The following is a 16,476-nucleotide window of genomic DNA, read 5'->3' on the forward strand; positions in this document are numbered from 1 at the left end:
TAACTAAAGCTGCATACTGCATGTGAGAGGACAGAAGCCATCTGGTTCTCCCAAGCAGGAAGCCTAAAAATTATTTGCAAATGCTATTTGACCCACATCTGTACATTTCTGCAGCTACTCAGTCCAAGGACAAGCTGCAGCAAGCCATCTGCACCGCTGAGAGGGACATCAGCTGCAATCACCCAACTACTGGGAAACTGTAGTCCTCCATATGCAGGTGATGTTTACTGCTGAACTCTACCGCCCAAGAAAGCTGTATCATTTGACAGCCTCTCCTCTGGCAGACACTACAGGTTCAGCAGTAGAATCACAGCAGCTAATTATAATTCTTGTCTAAGATGATGTATATTTCTGAAAACACATGGGATGTGAGTACTGCCTAATTTGACTAATTTGATGCTACACAGCAAAGAATATCCAGGAGACGTCTTGATAGCGGGGCTCCATTGTCTGGGCCTAAACCTGAACAGTACGTTACTGATTTCAGTGTCATAACACTTTTATCAAGTTGCATGCATACAGCTTGACAAATCCTTGCAAAAACTATTCAAAATTGGATTTCAAAATGAAACCCTTCAGTGCTTTAAGTTGTGTGAACTTGTGATGAGAGTTTGAAACACTCACACAATACTTAGCTGAGAAGATTGATACCGCTGTCATGTCTGATTGCTAAATATGTAGCTAGAACCAGCAGCGGGTTAGCCTAGCTTTTTAAAAAAGAAATTGTCTAAACACACTAATCAATCAGAGTATTTCTTGGCTCTAAGCAGTTAGTAGTCTTTGTGCTAAGCTAAGTTAGCCAGCTGCTGGCATTTAGCTTCATGTTAAGCGTACACATATGAGAATGATGGATCTTCTCATCTAACCTTCGGCAAGAAAGAATTAGCATTTCATACATAAATATCCATTATAGCCGCTTTAAGTAGAAGCAAAGCAGTTACACTTTTCCCCTCCCTTATTTTTGAACCTGCTGCCAGCATAACTGTGGCTGTACTGAGCAGCTAGTTGTGTGTACATCTACTTGAATTTATTTAAAGCAGGGTATTGCTGGCGCTCGTTTGCTCAGCAAATCTTCCTTTCATAAACAAATATCATTTAAATTGAAGAGTGCAGCTTCACCGGGTGACCCTGCAGAGTGTGTTTTATTAGGCCAAGCTAGCAAACATGTTATAGAAGCACTCGTCCAGCTCATTTCATTGGAGAGAGATAAAAGATGACATCAGGTGTGGGTAAAGGATTTTGGTAAAAACTCATATATTCTCTTCGTGAGCGCATAAGAAATCATGTAAGTCTTAATGAAAAGACTTTCCCATCAGACAGATATTGACTGGCTGTGTAGGTGTGTATACAGTGCTTGTGTATTTGTAGTTCATGTAGTGCATGTAGGTGTGTGGGGGGACTGAGCGAGCACATACTGTACCGTGCCGGATTGTATTCAACTCCCTGAATCAAATATAATAGATCTGGGAAGGGAAGGTATTTTTCTTCCCTCAGAGGCTTAATGAGAACCAGGCAAAGGGAAAGGTCTCACTGCTTATGAATCGCCACCAGGCAATCACACAGCTAACGCCGAGCAATAACTCAGCAAAATAGCAGAGAGGGCCGAGGAGGCTTGTCACACACAAACACATTCATGCACGCAATGAGGACTGCATTTTTTAAATGGTCTCACAATTCAATTTAGTTAAAACTTAAAAAATAATGAAATAATCACAACAAACTCTTACACCTGCCTCCACTCAATGTGTAGCATATCATCCATTTTTTGTATTATTTACTTTCTGAACTGACTGAACTGAAAGTGAATGTGACTCACAAGCTACTACGTGGACATTAAAATTGACTTTGAGACTTTGTTCACACAGTGTTGAAGATTATGGTGCAAATGGATGCAAATGGGAAGCTTTTTGGCTCAGCTTAGGCTAATCCCAGGATACTGCGCTAAGAATCACGACGGAATATATTTATAATAATGCTAATAGGCGTTGGACGTCCGCCACGACACAGGTTAATGCTATAATCTCTTTGATGGGGGAAGAGACTGAATAGATGCCTTATTCACACACACCCGACCACATTGTTAAGACTGGCATAAGATTGGTAGAGGAGTTCTTATTGACTAGCATTGCCACTCTTCCACAAGCAACTTTGTCACTTTAACACAAGGAAACAAAAATCAGAAACACCCGTCACAGCTGGAGACATTCTGGAGATTTAATTAGACGTCGTGTCCATCAGGTAAACAATGAATTATGCATTATTTTGCTCCCCCAGTGCAATCACAACAATGGAAACTGTCTGATACCAAACAAGCTAATGCGGGGGATGAGATTTCAGGCTTTCAGAAAAGATGCCACATCTGTCTCCAATGAAGTTAGGAGGCCCCAGAGTGGCAAAAACAGGCAGGTAATACCCCCGTTTTTCTGTCTGCATGAGGTAAACTCAAATGTTATGGACCATTTAGAATCCCTAAATGAAAACAAATCAAGCAAAGAAATAAAGTGGATGCATATTGTATTGTATTACATGTATTTTCTTTTTATGTACGCATTTACTGTCATAATTAATTTATCATTCATTATTTCACTATTTACCTTAATGAAAAGCTTCCATTCGTTTTCATGAGGACATGCAAGTGACTTATTTTTGTTTTGAGAATGCCAGAATGAAAAACAACGGGCGGGGCTTAGTGTCCCTGATGGCAGCCATGACAGACGGCCTTTCACATTAAAACACCTTCCTGTGGGGTAGCCGGCTGCAGGAACATTTAGTGACATTTATGACTGACCAAAGAATGCAACAAGATGCACAGTTTCAATGTGAAAGTCTGTCTGTCAAGTCAGCAATGATAAGACCCCCATGGTCCCCCCCCCCCCCCCCCAAAGCTGTGATTGGATCCACAGTATTTCTTAGTTTGATTTGTTTTTATTTAGGCATTTTACATTTTGTAGAGACCCCCCCCCTCTTCTAGTCAAGAATCCCTGACTAGCCACCAGTGCCTCGGCTGGAGTGGAGTGGACATGGGAGACACAGATGGGAATCGATTAAATGGTTAGAGCTCATAGGGATGGGAAATGTGTCAGCCATGATCCTGACCCAGCTTGGTCTTATTACAACCTAATGCCCTTCACTTTGGTGTCCCCCCCCCCCCCTTTAAAGCTCTACATGATTGCTCGGCCATTCCTTTGTGGTTTCTCATTAACTCAGGAACGCTGAAGGAATGAAAGCTCCACAACCTCTCTGAATTAAACATTTTAAGAGAAGCTAAATTTCTGGTCAAGGCCTGCTGTGTGCCTCCTCAGACTGTGTGTGTGTTTATTAAAAAATGGCACAGGAACCTGCATTCTTTTTCAAATATTTCTGTTGGCATACTTGTGTGCACTTGGCAGGCATAGAAGTTAGAAAGAAAATCCTCATTAAGTTGCTAATTTATGCAGTAAGTGTTTCCAAAATATAATGAGATCATCTTATCTGTAAGTACAAGTTATTAAGATCACAATGCCTGTCAACACACAGGCAGACATCACCATGGCGACGTAAAAAATAAAAAAAATTAAAGCTCAGCCATTGGCTGAGGAAGTCAGTGTCATATAGCATTTGATTGACTGAAAAGTGGCTATGGGTGATACTATGACTCAATCAAATCCGAATATACAAAATTTTTTCTCATCAAAGCCAAAAACTGGTTTATGGGAATATCTTGTTAAATTCACCTTTAGTTTTCTTAAAGGGGAACTGCCCTGATCTTACACATCAGGGTCTTACCCTGAACCCGAATAGGCCTTTCCCTACTATGACCATAATCTGGAGAATCCCATAACCTTAAACTGTAAGAAGCCTTAAGATGACTTTTAAGCGTTAACATTGTTAAATCAATAGAGACATTAAGCCCCTCCAATACACACACACAGAGTGGAAGAGACATTTGCATCATAGAGCTCATAAGAGGTTACTTGTGTGCGTGCATCCGTAGTGTGTATCCATTCATGAGGAGCTCCTGCACCCCCGTCTTGCAGGTGATTGTTAGCTCGGCTAACCCGGCTAGCAGAGATGTGAGGATGCCGGGATCTAAACTCCTCTTCATCTAATGAAATGTCACTGGACTTGAAATATTGAGGAGGCTCATCTGCCAATTGTCCTTTCAGCTGGTGAGGTGTCACTGCTGTGCCAAATGTCAGCTGGCTCTGTGAGGATCAAGGAGAAGAGGGCCTGCCAGGGCCGAGTCTGCCTCAAAGCCACCTAAATCTGAGCCAGAGGTGGGAAGGGCAGCTATTTTACTCAAGCGGAAATGCTGTAAATGCAGCACCAAAGAAAATGTTACGTAAGATTGCGTCTCAGTGGATCATAGAACGTCCAGTACCCCCTGTTTGCCCAAATGAAGTTCTGGCAGTGGGTGGGAACTCACTGCTTCTTGCAAATGTGTATACTGCAGCTTTTAAGTCAAATATAGCCAATTTCTTGATGACTGATCGCTGTCCTCAGTCCATATGGCATATATGACAGTAAACTGAATGTCTTTGGGTTTCAATCTGTTGGCCCAATGAAATAATGAATTTGAGCAGTGGGAAATTTTAACCAGCACTTCACACTATGTTCTGAGATATTATAGACAAAAGAAATAATTGCAGCCTTAGTTAATTCTGTGGATTTAACACTGTCAACAAAACATTGGTGTTAAAACACAGTTTCTACATTGTTCTCTGTAAATTACCTCTGAGAGTGTCTTCTTAATGAATAACGTAGCTGTGACACCACAATTGTTAAAGCAATTTAGTATTGCACTTTCATAAAGTTGGGGGACTCGCATGAGAAAGATTAAAAAAATAATGGTCTAAATTGAATGGAACAAAACCTCATCAAATTCAACCACAGAGGACCACACTTCTCTTTAGACCTCAGTTTCTTTTTATTACTTTGGTAGGTGAACAAAAGGTTCCCTCTGAGCATTCACGTCACATTTTGGCGAAGATATTCATCTTTTTCTTGCACCACGCCATTATCTGCTGTAGCGTCTGTCCGTGCATCATTTGAATCTGTTAGCATAAAACACCAAATGTGACTGCTACTTTGTTCTATGCTAATTCTCGGTTCAACAACGGTGAGCGGTGAATTCAACACATTATTTACAGAATTTTTGATGTTAATGTGAAACAATCATGCCACTAAACCTATGAACATATACTAGATACCGATATAGAAGTTGCTGCTTCTTCAGCCATAAATTGCTTTACATTCATTCAAGTCCACACAGACCTGGACCATCAAATCTAGCATTAAAACCAGAGATTTCTGCTGTCACTTTAAGGCATAAAGGTTTGTTTCACTTCAGAGGTGGCTGCTGAGTTTGGTGCACACACATTCCCACACTCCGCAATCTTTCCGACCAATCAATAATGATACAAACTGGCATCCCTCCAGTCGAAAGACACCCCAATTTATTTAATTTAAATGACCAAATATTGTAGTTCATTTTAAATACCCTCATATAACTGAGTTTGATCCAGCTGGGTAGCTGCAATGATGACAATGATGCCCTGTAAATATTACGCCAGTTCATTAACTGTATCTAATGATTTGAATGTCATGTAGTTAAAAGGCATTTCAATCGGAAAATTGACAATTAACGAAGAGGTCCGCACACAGTTTTATCAGAATGAGCTGGCATGCATGTTGTGGTTATTTAATTGTGTCTTTTCTAGGTTGTTGATCATGTCACTGTTTCAAAAAACCCAAATGCAAACCGGAAAACGAAATTAAAGCACAGTGAGTAAATGAAGGAGCTGCATGCGCTTCTGTTCATTAGCAAAGTGAATTTAAAGCATCCACCTGTGTTCGTGATCATTTTTAGGCCAGACAAACATCTTTAAATTCAAAGATCAAAGAGAATCAAAAGGGCATCAACTGATTGAAGCTACTTGAGGATATGAGAATAAAATTCATGCCTTAAATTGTTAAAAGTATAACTTACTTTAGCACACAGTGGTGGTTGTTCACTTTCTCTTTTCTCACTCAGTCACAAAAAAATAAGTAGAGGACTTTGTTGGGTGCCAAGATGAATGGATGTCATACTGACTCAAACCTCCCTGAAATATCACCATATCACAGTTTCAATTATTTCTGAGATGAATGTGAACAATAACCCACACTGACTGGCTTACAGAAACATTCTGTACTTAATTCAACCGCATGTTTCAGCACACGGCCTTCATCGGGGTGTTTTCCAGAATAAACTAAAGCACAAGTATTTTTGATTATTGAAAATCAGTTGGATATATATTTTCTGCACGTGCAGAATGATGCTGGTTGAAAAATAGTCCACGCTTGCAGCTCTGTGAGGCTGAACTCAGGCACAGCTATGCTTTGGGCTAAATGCTCACAGTGACAATGTTAACCTACTGATGTTTAATAAGTAGAATGTTTACTGAGGTCAATATCTTAAATTATCACATCGCCACTGACATGAAATGTCACATTAACATCCTTAAAGGCAAAAATGCATAAGCCCACAGTGAACACTGGGACATATAAATATCTTTACTTTATTGTAACATGTTGCACAATAAAGTGCATTTACTGCAGCACTTCAGAACAAGAATATTATAGTTTGAAATAGACAGCCTGTAGCCTTCCATGACTTATATTGTGCACTTATGGGAATTAAACTATATCATGAAATCACTGTTTGCTAAGTCCAATGCCTCGAAGCTTCACATCTTTTTTTCAGCACAAACAAATGAAGAACGCCCCGATAGCTTGGCTTTGTATGCCCATCTGTACTAATTACTAAATGTCAGCATGATAATTGAGCATTATACATTAGCTGTGAAACGTGCCTAACGCATGGTAGTAGTCATTTGACACAAGCTCCGACAGAGTGCACTTTTTTCTTGGGAATGTCTTTAGTTTTGTAGGTATTTGGTAGTACTGGACAATTAAAATTTTGACCTGATGATGGTGATATATGAAAAGTCAGGAGATCGACAAAGTTATCGGGATTCATCTTCAGGGGACCATGAATATCTGTACCAAATTTCATGACAATCCATTTCAGTCTCAGCTAAAGTGGTTGACCAGTCGACTGACATAAGTGCACATTCTTCCAGTTAGTTCATCTTGCCGTGTTCTTCTTCTGTTGTTACTTGAGCACCTAGTTGACTAGCGAAGTAGCGCACACTATTTCTATCCTTTTTCAAATGGGAAGTGTCCCTTTCATTCCGGATATGGTTCCATTATCTCCCATCCACTCCCATTCATTTTCAATTAAAGCTACACGTCAGTATGAATTCACAGCATTTGAGTGCAAGACAAACACTTGTTATTTTTGGCATCGGGATACAGACAAGAACAGAAACTCAGTCTGGACTTTCTCAGTAAATAATGTTAAGATTCCTCAAATCTGATTTCCGCTGGTTTTATGCTTTAATAAAACAAAGGATACGCCTAAATCTTTTATCAAACAAGGGGAAAATGTAGGGCTGCTGACATATAAAGTACAAGGATATGAGTAGAATTCACTGAGACCAAATGTTGCAGCTCCTATATTCCATCCTCCACTCCACTCATGTTTGCCCCGGAGTGATTGCATCTGACATGACTTCTGAATTGAATCTATGGCATTTTAATATAGGATGCAAAGTGGGTCAGAGTTTCACTTGGATTCCAAATAGCCTCAAATCTGGACCGCAAACACTGACATGAATCGCGTAGCAACATACAGTAATTTATAGTGAAGTGGTGGGAGGTTTAAAGAGGAGATAAAAGGGAGGATCATGAAGGAATGGGGGGAGAAAAGAGGGAGGTGAATGAGTGAGAGAGATAGAGAGAGACAGATGGAAAGAGAGGGAGAGAGAAACAGGAAACAGCTGCAAACCAATGATGTTGAGCAGCTTTGGTTTCTATTTCTGACACACACCTGGCTTTTATCTGAATCAAAGTCCTTCTCTTTAGTGACACACACACACACACACATTTAGCTCATGCACATGTCATTTCTGTAAAGCCAAACCAGTGACCACAAATCTTATTAATAAACCAAAGCAAAGTTAATAAATATAGATATGTAAGATATATAATTTAAGATAAAAGTATTGTACAACTACAAGCAGTAGCTGCTTGTTGGTTACAGTTACACACCCGGAAACACACATTTCCTATTGAAATGCAAACACTGTGTATCCTTTTTCACTTCCACCCACAGACTTAATTGTAAGCGCCAGACATATTCAGCGAGGCAATAATGGCAGATATGATTGCAGCGACCTGGTCAGTCAGTGTAGATCAATAGCGTGTTAGCTATGGACAATTACAGCCTTCAGTCACCGCGGTTGGCTGCGATCACACACAAGCTGCAACTGGATTAGCTACCTGGCTATATTGAAAAGCTGTCAGGTCGACTGTATTTGCATGCAGGCTGACACTGAACCGTGTACCTAAGCAGAGTGAAAAACAGCAGCTGAGCAGCTTGTTTAGGATTAACTTTATGAAAGAAGGTCCAGTTATTTTACTCTGGTATGTTTCTGTTGTCTCTCAAAAGTTTAGGGATTTAAAATGAGGGCATTTTCTTAAAGTGATAACAGCTTAATCAGATGTTTTGTCTCCAGATTCTGAGCTGCTAAGCAGTAATTTCTGTTGAGATCAGTACTGTGACTTCTTCTAATTTCCTTTCCTTCCAGCCATACAGTAGTGTCTATTGCAGCTTACATATATATATATATATATATATATATATATATATATATATTGATTTGGTCCGCTTATCAACAAGGTCAGCTGGAGCTGCAGCAGTGGCCGTGACACACAGCTCATGGAGCTAATTAAGATACTTTAAAATTCTTAGTGCCGGATAGCTGCAATTTCCATCGAAAATTGCACTCCTTCTCGGTGTCATAACTCAGTCAAATCTGAACACACAGCCAGGATACTTATATTCATAGATTCTGTGTGACTGAGGTTATCATTATCTCCGATGTCGATCGCGAATAAACGTCCATAGATCCACATAGAAATCATGGAAAAAAGACGTGAATTCAGAACTTGCTTGAGAATCATCATGTTTTTCATTTTTATTTGGCATTTTAGTTGGCAGTACTCCAAAGCCAATAACATGTTTGTCCGTCTCTTAATCAACTTAACTTCCTGACTTCCCTGCCCTGTCTGTGGCTCTCTGCCCCAAACTCATTGGTTCCTACTGAAGATATAAATCTTTGTTCACAGATATATTAGTTTCATTATTAAGTGCTGGGCACTGTAGTTTTTCCAAATGTTAGTCAAACACTAGTAAATACGGCATTTGTTGGGGACTATTTTCAGTGGCTGATTAATATACCTTTAGTGCTCTAATGAGTATTTACAGCAGCAGGACGGTGTACGTTGGATTGAGTCAAAATAAACTACAGTGTGTGTGTTCATGGTAATGAAGGAATACGTCTTTGGACAACAATTTAGCTCTATGGGACAGAGGAAGAAGATATATCAGGCTTGTTAGTTGGATCAATTCACTCTAGGCACGTATGGAAGGTCTATGTTACTCCGGGTAGCCATATGCCTTAAAGGCCCCCTGAGATGGTTGTTAGTGGGCTCAGTCCTTAATTTGTTGGAGGACTGGTGTATTTTTAGAGTGCGGCTCAGACCTAACTTTAATCGAACTCCTCGAATCCTCCAAACTCTAAATGTGTGTGGCTGCAGAGCCCTCACAGCACACAAAGCCCTCTGCTCCAACCCGCTTTGTCCTCGATTCCCTGGTGAGCAGCACACACGCGCGCGCGCGTGCGAACGGTGACACACTCGCCAACGCTCCGACACTCACACATGCACGTTTTTGCACAGATCGCACACGGTGATCACGCTCTGAATCCAAAAGGAAAGTGACACAATAGGGACACAAAAGCATCTCATCTTCATCTTAGGCGAACTGCTTCTTATCGGTTAAGGTGAGGCTCAACACTTGTTCTGCTCGGGGAAAATGTGGGTCGCTCTTTCACAAGTGGACCAGTCACCCACTTTATATGAAGATTAGGCTCACTGCTGACTTCACAAGACTGGAAGAGACAGGAGGAAAACAAACACGGGAACTAAGATAATAACCCTGTTATGTTGTATCTCGGAATTCTACTGAGTTTCACTTCGCTGCTGTGGAACTGAAATGTACTTTTGACAGTTTTAAAAATTCAGAAGCAACAAAAATCTTAACAGTAAAACGCCACTGAGGCCTCTTATTGCCAGAGTGAATGGACAGACAATTAATCACACAAAATCTAAAGAATGTAGTGGAGCATGGGATGGTTGTAACAAGGTGAGCTATGAACTAACTATACAACGTCTGATCAATCCATTCAAAGGTCACTTTGAATACAAATGGGAGGGAAATTAGTGATATATACATAATCCTACATTCATTTGTGGATAAGAAGATCGATATGAATCTCATGTTTATACGCTAAATATGACGCTACAGCCAGCAGACGATTAGCTTAGCATACAGACAGCTGGAAGCAGGGGGGCACAGCTATCCTGGCTCTGTCCAAAGGTGAAATAACATCTGCCTACCAGCACCTCTAAAGCTCACTAATGAACTTGTTATATCTTGTGTGTTTAATCTATACAAAAACACAAAGTGTAAATGGAAAGCGCGGTGACTTCCTGGAGTCTCGTTCATCAATCTGGGAGTCACTGCTCCCAGGCAAAAAAATTGTCCAGCACATGAGCCCATAAGCACAATTTGTCATTTTTACAACAGGCGAGCTGTTTCCTCCTGCTTCTTGCTGTCTTTATGCTAAGCTAAGCTAACAGGCTGCTGGCTCTAGCTTCATATTTAGCGCACAGACATGAGAGTGGTATTGATCTTCTCATCTAACTCTTGGCAAGAAGCGTATTGCTCCAAAATGTCAACTAATAGTGTTTGATTTAGACTCTTTATTTCAAATAGCGTGATTTGGATGCGGTGGTTTCCGCTGAGAATAAGATTTCTCCCCACTACTGTGATTGTCTGTGTGTGACGTAATGTGTATTACACACAAACACACCAAAAAGGGAATGTAATGTATAACCAGTGGTACAACCATCTCCAGCCCCCCCTACTTCATTTTACAGAGGTTGTTTTCACTAAAGGAGTGAGCTTCACTGGGAGATAAAAATACACTTCTAATATTGAATTAATGGCCAATTAATACGGAAATCTATAATATGCTTGAAACAGTGTGTACTCTGCTTCCACAGCCAGCAGCATATAAACAAGCAGAACTACAGAAGAGAAGTTGCTCATATTTTAAAAAAGAGGCAAGCGGAAAAGCATCGTTTGATACTGTGTGTGTGTGTGTGTGTGTGTGTGTGTGTGTGTGTGTGTGTGTGTGTGTGTGTGCATGTGTAAAGAGGATGACTTTGATTTAGACAAAATCCAGGTGTATCTCAGAAATGAGCCACACTGTTCTGACTTCAGTAGCTGGCTGTCTACATGAGTGTACTTGTTGTACGCGTGTGTGTGTGCGTGTGTGTGTGTGCGTGTGCGTGTGTTGCACAGAGATTCATTGCAGCAGTTCTCAACTGAACCCACTCTTTTTTACAATGACTTAAATGTCCCAGATCTGTCTTTGACTCATCTTTCGAGTGTGTTCCTTTGTGTGTGTATTTCTACGTGTTCCCCCCCCCACACACACGCACATGCCCGTGTGTTTCCGCTGCCTCACATTATCCTGCAAAGACATTAACATTTCATGGACAACATGGAGGTTTGTCAACTGGATCTCATCAAAATTTCATCCTTAATTATGGAAGCAGAGCTGGAGGGTGATTCCCAATCCGCGGGGCGAGCTGAACCGGGCAGAGCGAGCCGCCAGTGGAGGCGGGAAAAAAATCTATTCCCGCCAGGTTATTGCCTGTGAAAGCTGGGCGCTTGGTCATTTTAAATAACCCAAGAACACAAATAAACACTCTTAATGATCTGGAGATAAGCGTTCCCATCAGAGTCTTCCCACAAAGTCTTTTGAAACTTCTTCTCGAGCGCAACGCCACTAAAACTCCCAACTGAAACCCTTACAAATGAGAGTCATTCAGGCTTGGCGGTGGCAACTACAAAGTACAGAGGTGCAGTCTTAATAAACCTTAAAATGACTTCAAACCAGTGAGTCCTGCAGCTGAGACACAGATACTTCTCCTAAACATGCTGTTTAAGAAGCACACTCCTAATTAGAAGAGTACAAGTGGGGCTTGATGGTCAGTTTGTGAACATCCAGGTGATCATTCACATGTGGCCAGTCTATTCAATTTACTACACTGCCATAGTGGGGTGCCATCAGTGTCTGAGTGTGTGTGTGTGTGTGTGTGTGTGTGTGAATGAGAGGCAACATTGTAAAGCACTTTACTAATATTTCCGTCTTTATCTAATCTGATTTATTTTTATATTTATATTGTCAACATGACTGTAGGGAAGTCTCTTATTTAAGCTTTCCTCTTGCGTGCTGCAATATATTGAAGAGTATATAATGCTAGATGCAATGAATGATGGTTGATTCAGTGCTGGGGGGGGGGGGGGGGGCTTGACTGTAGTACTCATATTCCACTTAGCAGTCACTGCTGTCAGCACTTCTACTGTAAATCCTGCTTTTTATTGATCATTTTTGGGTTCATAAGTCAAAGTTTAGGATCCCACATTTCTTAGCTTTATGCATGTGGATATAGGCCTTCTTCAGCAAGGATTTATGTACATGTGCGCGCAGTGTTTATCCAAAATGTAGAGTGGAGCCATTCCACATATCAGATCAACTTTTCCTCTGATTTTGTCAGCACATTGCTGATCATAAACACAAAATCCTAATCCAGGGAAAAGGAATATACAAAAAAATTTAACCAAAACAGGTCCTATAGGGCCACAACAAGATCTATAGACTAGTCTGAACACCGCTGCTGCAGCACATGACATTCATGCCACAGCTGGTCAACACTCACAGAGGTCTGCTTTTGTGCATTCTGTCAGAAATAGAGCCATAATGTATACCTCTCACCACCATCATGCTAAACCCAAGTGATTATCACTGCACTACTCTCACATGTTCAGACCGGCTTGATTTCTCCAAATGACTCCTGAAATGCGGCAGCAACAATAAACGGGACTTTGGTAATGACTACACTACTTAACACCGGGAACCTTTCCAGTCACCACCAGTGAGAACACTGCGGGGATCAAAACCAGTAACCATTTGATTAGCGGCCGGCGCTCTCTGAAGAGGAATATTTCTCCTCCAAGAAGCTTGGAGTTTTGATAGCGCCATAAGCATAGCAGAAATAATGTGGGTGCAATCAGAGAAGGACTTGTACTCAAGCTACCACCTTCAGCCTCTCTCTCACGCGGTCTTATATGTACAGTATGTCAGCCGCACAAGATGCTGTAGGGGTAAGACACGCCTACATGCAGTAACTTCTGAACTAACTTCGCTTCTCTTTTGGAGTTCTGTGCAACAGAACAGAGTTTGAGTTAACATCATCAAGTTTCCCGGCGTATGAGGTTTAACAGGCGCTCTTTTATCTTGTGGTGCCCTCTTCTTCTCTTGCGCTGCCAACATCTCAATGAGCAAACTGCTGATATTCACATAACTGAAGTGGACGGACACGCAGATTCATTTACATTTTCTTCTGACAATTTTCCTGGAAGTCGGTAGAAAAATGTTTGCTAAATTTGGATGGACACTCCATATATATCCAATAAAGACACAAATACCATGATCTACATATGTCACTGCCCTATGAAAACCATGTATCTCCAAAAACGTCTGCTTTTCATGAGCTAAGAAAAACAGATCTCATGACTTTCAGATAATCTAATAGGTTTATTTAGCTCAAGAAGAAATATAATTTTCTCAACCCATAGCAGAGGACATGATCCTTCAGTGTATCTAAGAAGTGAAGAATCACATCATTTGGAGATACATGGTTTTCCTTGGACAGCGATGATGTCATGTTTGGATTAAAAGACAAGGAATTCAGTCCTACACCAACAGTGCTGCTGGCTTACTTGCTAAGAGCAAATTCTAACTGCAGTTGTTATTATATAAATAAAGTTTTAGTTACTCACTCACAAAAAAGCCAAACACACTCTGGTTATCAGTTTCTTAAATGTGAGGTTTGGCTGCTTTTCTTTGTCATGTATGATAGTGAAGCGAATATCTGGCCAAACAGCTTTTGGACTGTTATACTGTCGGTTAAAGCAAGGGGCTTAGAAAATAATGAAAAATGGCTGCTATAATTTCCAGCACTTAAGAGACAAAGCAATGAATTCATCCACTGAGAAAATAATCAGCAGATGGGAATATATTGAAAATAGATGAAATGGATGAAAATGATTGTTAGTTGCAGCTGCAGTTATGCACGATCATGCTGTAGATACTGAAACCACCCTCCAACACCTAATTATTTCAGTAAATAGACAATGCTGTTAACAAGCTGAGGCCTGGGGGTCATAATTGCAACTCCTGCTGTGCAGCCAAACCTTATTCAAACATGCAGAACTTTGCTCTAAATTCTAGCAGACATCCCAAAGCGTCCAAAGATGTCACATATGTCAGCCCGTGTTTTAAGGAAATGAGTTTGAAAATGACAGATTATTTGATGGTGCAGCCATAAAAAAAAAACATGGAGCCTTGGTTGTGAATCTTTCACTGTGTGTAAACATCATGAAGCTTCAGTGGATACATAACACAAGACATAGGAGACTTTTAACGGCCTTGAGGCTACTAAAGAGGGACAACAACCTCCATGCAGTGCTGCAGCGTCACTACTTTCAGCACCATGGACAGCTCCACTCCAGACCAATAACCATCAGCACCTCGGACAGCGCCAGTGCCGCTGAACTCCTCTAAGTTTTCCGGCTATTACACAAGCTTTGAACGCATCAGTGTGATCCAGTCTTACTTCCAATGTCCGGCCGCAGCGTCTTGTCATATTCCTTTAGCAAATTGTTGAGTATTAGAGTGGCGTCCTCCTGGTGCGACCTGGGAACCAGCATTTGATTGACAGTGGCATCGTGGTGATCTTCATCGTCGTCGCCATATTTCAGTAGATCAGAGCTGGGTGGTGGGAGGGTGGGGTGGGGAAAAACAAAAAACAAAACAAAGGGAGGGAGGGGGTCGTTAATCACCTTAGCTCCCCTTTAATAAACACCATTGTCATGAAAAACTTTGTCGCAGCAGGAAAACATGTTAATCAGCGGTGTGTTTAAAGAGTTTAAATGCACAGCAGTAAAGGCTTGCTGTCATTGCTGTGTGTGTGAGGGTGTGTGTGTGTGTGTGTGTTTGTGTGTGTATGTGCGGGGAAAGCCCTTAGAAGAAGAAGAAGAAAAAAAAACCACACATGCATTATCAGCCCAGACTCATTCACGTGAAATGCGCAGTTTGCCATGACACCCTCCAACACTCACATCTGAACTTTTGCGCCTTTAAAAGAGACCCCCTCTCAGCTGTTGATCATGCATATTAAAACAAAAAAAACGGGTGCTGATCCTACTCACCGAGCACCTTGTACGAGCAGAAGTGTGGAGAGGATGACCACAAACTTGATTGTCATTTTCCCATGCGCGGATCACCTCTGATCGCAGGAATCGGTGGATGGAGATCCCGGTGTTGCGCTGCTGCCGCCGCCGCCGCCGCCGCCGCTGAGATAAAGTGCCAGTGTAGATACAGTAGGTGTGCGACCATCAATCCGTGCTCTGAACTTCCTCATCCGCCCACACACTTTCTTCTGCGTGTCATCTGCGACCACACGGCGGTCTCTTCTCTTCACTTCTCTCTCCCTCCCCCCCCCCCCCCCCTGCACCCGATCCTCCAAGATCCTCGCAGGGGTTCCTCCGGGACGCACCCGGCGATCAATCAGTGTGATCAGTCCGGCGGGAGTCGAATCGACTTGATCCAGCAGCGCCCTCCTCCCTCTTGAACGCCTGTGTGGGCAACAGAGTGGTTGGGTGACGCTGTCTGCTGCTGGTGCTGCTGCTGCTGGTGGTGCTGCTGGTGCTGCTGGTGATGGTGGTGAACCTTTAGGAGATGAGCATCTTGCGTGACTCATCCACCGTGCACATACAGCACCTGCACCACAGTAGCATGAAAAACAAAACCTTTTATTATTATTTTTTTTGCAGGCTACGTCATGATCAACATATTTATTTATTTCATTACTCCTATCTGCCTTGTTAAACATCCACATCAGTGAGGATATGTTTTTTGGAATTATTCCACTTAACTGGAAAATTAGCTCGAGCTGAAACACGAGGTGGATTTGGGTTTATTGGCTTTTTTTTTTTATTACAAGGTAGACCTCCCTGAAGCCAATCCAGTACTGGGATTTCCTTCAGTTCTGTATGCACAATGTTACACTCTGCTGCACCGTGCGGATCCTAATGTGATCAAATATGAGCATAAAGCCATAAAGAAAAACAGTAGGGTGTCAGTTTTACTCAACGTGTGCTTGGGTTTTGTTTATATTGATGTTTGCTGTTCG

The 16,476-nt window shown here is 41.6% G+C and overlaps 1 protein-coding gene across 2 annotated transcripts in view; it reads right to left on the reverse strand.

Annotated features, from left to right (window-relative positions):
• Positions 1-15,635, reverse strand: part of LOC139306542 (gamma-aminobutyric acid receptor subunit gamma-3-like) — a 70,763-nt gene extending 55,128 nt beyond the window's left edge. The window contains exons 1-2 of one of the 2 annotated variants that reach the window (XM_070930432.1): positions 15,494-15,549; positions 14,899-15,053 (exon numbers count right to left, since the gene is read on the reverse strand). In XM_070930432.1, the coding sequence (XP_070786533.1) occupies positions 14,899-15,053; positions 15,494-15,549 (211 nt within the window). Of the gene's footprint in view, positions 1-14,898; positions 15,054-15,493 lie in introns of both variants that reach the window. The other variant, XM_070930433.1, reaches the window with a different exon arrangement.
• Positions 15,636-16,476: the final 841 nt, after the last annotated feature.

The sequence above is a fragment of the Enoplosus armatus genome, chromosome 24 (genome assembly GCF_043641665.1).
Source record: "Enoplosus armatus isolate fEnoArm2 chromosome 24, fEnoArm2.hap1, whole genome shotgun sequence".
NCBI classification, from domain to species: Eukaryota; Metazoa; Chordata; class Actinopteri; order Centrarchiformes; family Enoplosidae; genus Enoplosus; species Enoplosus armatus.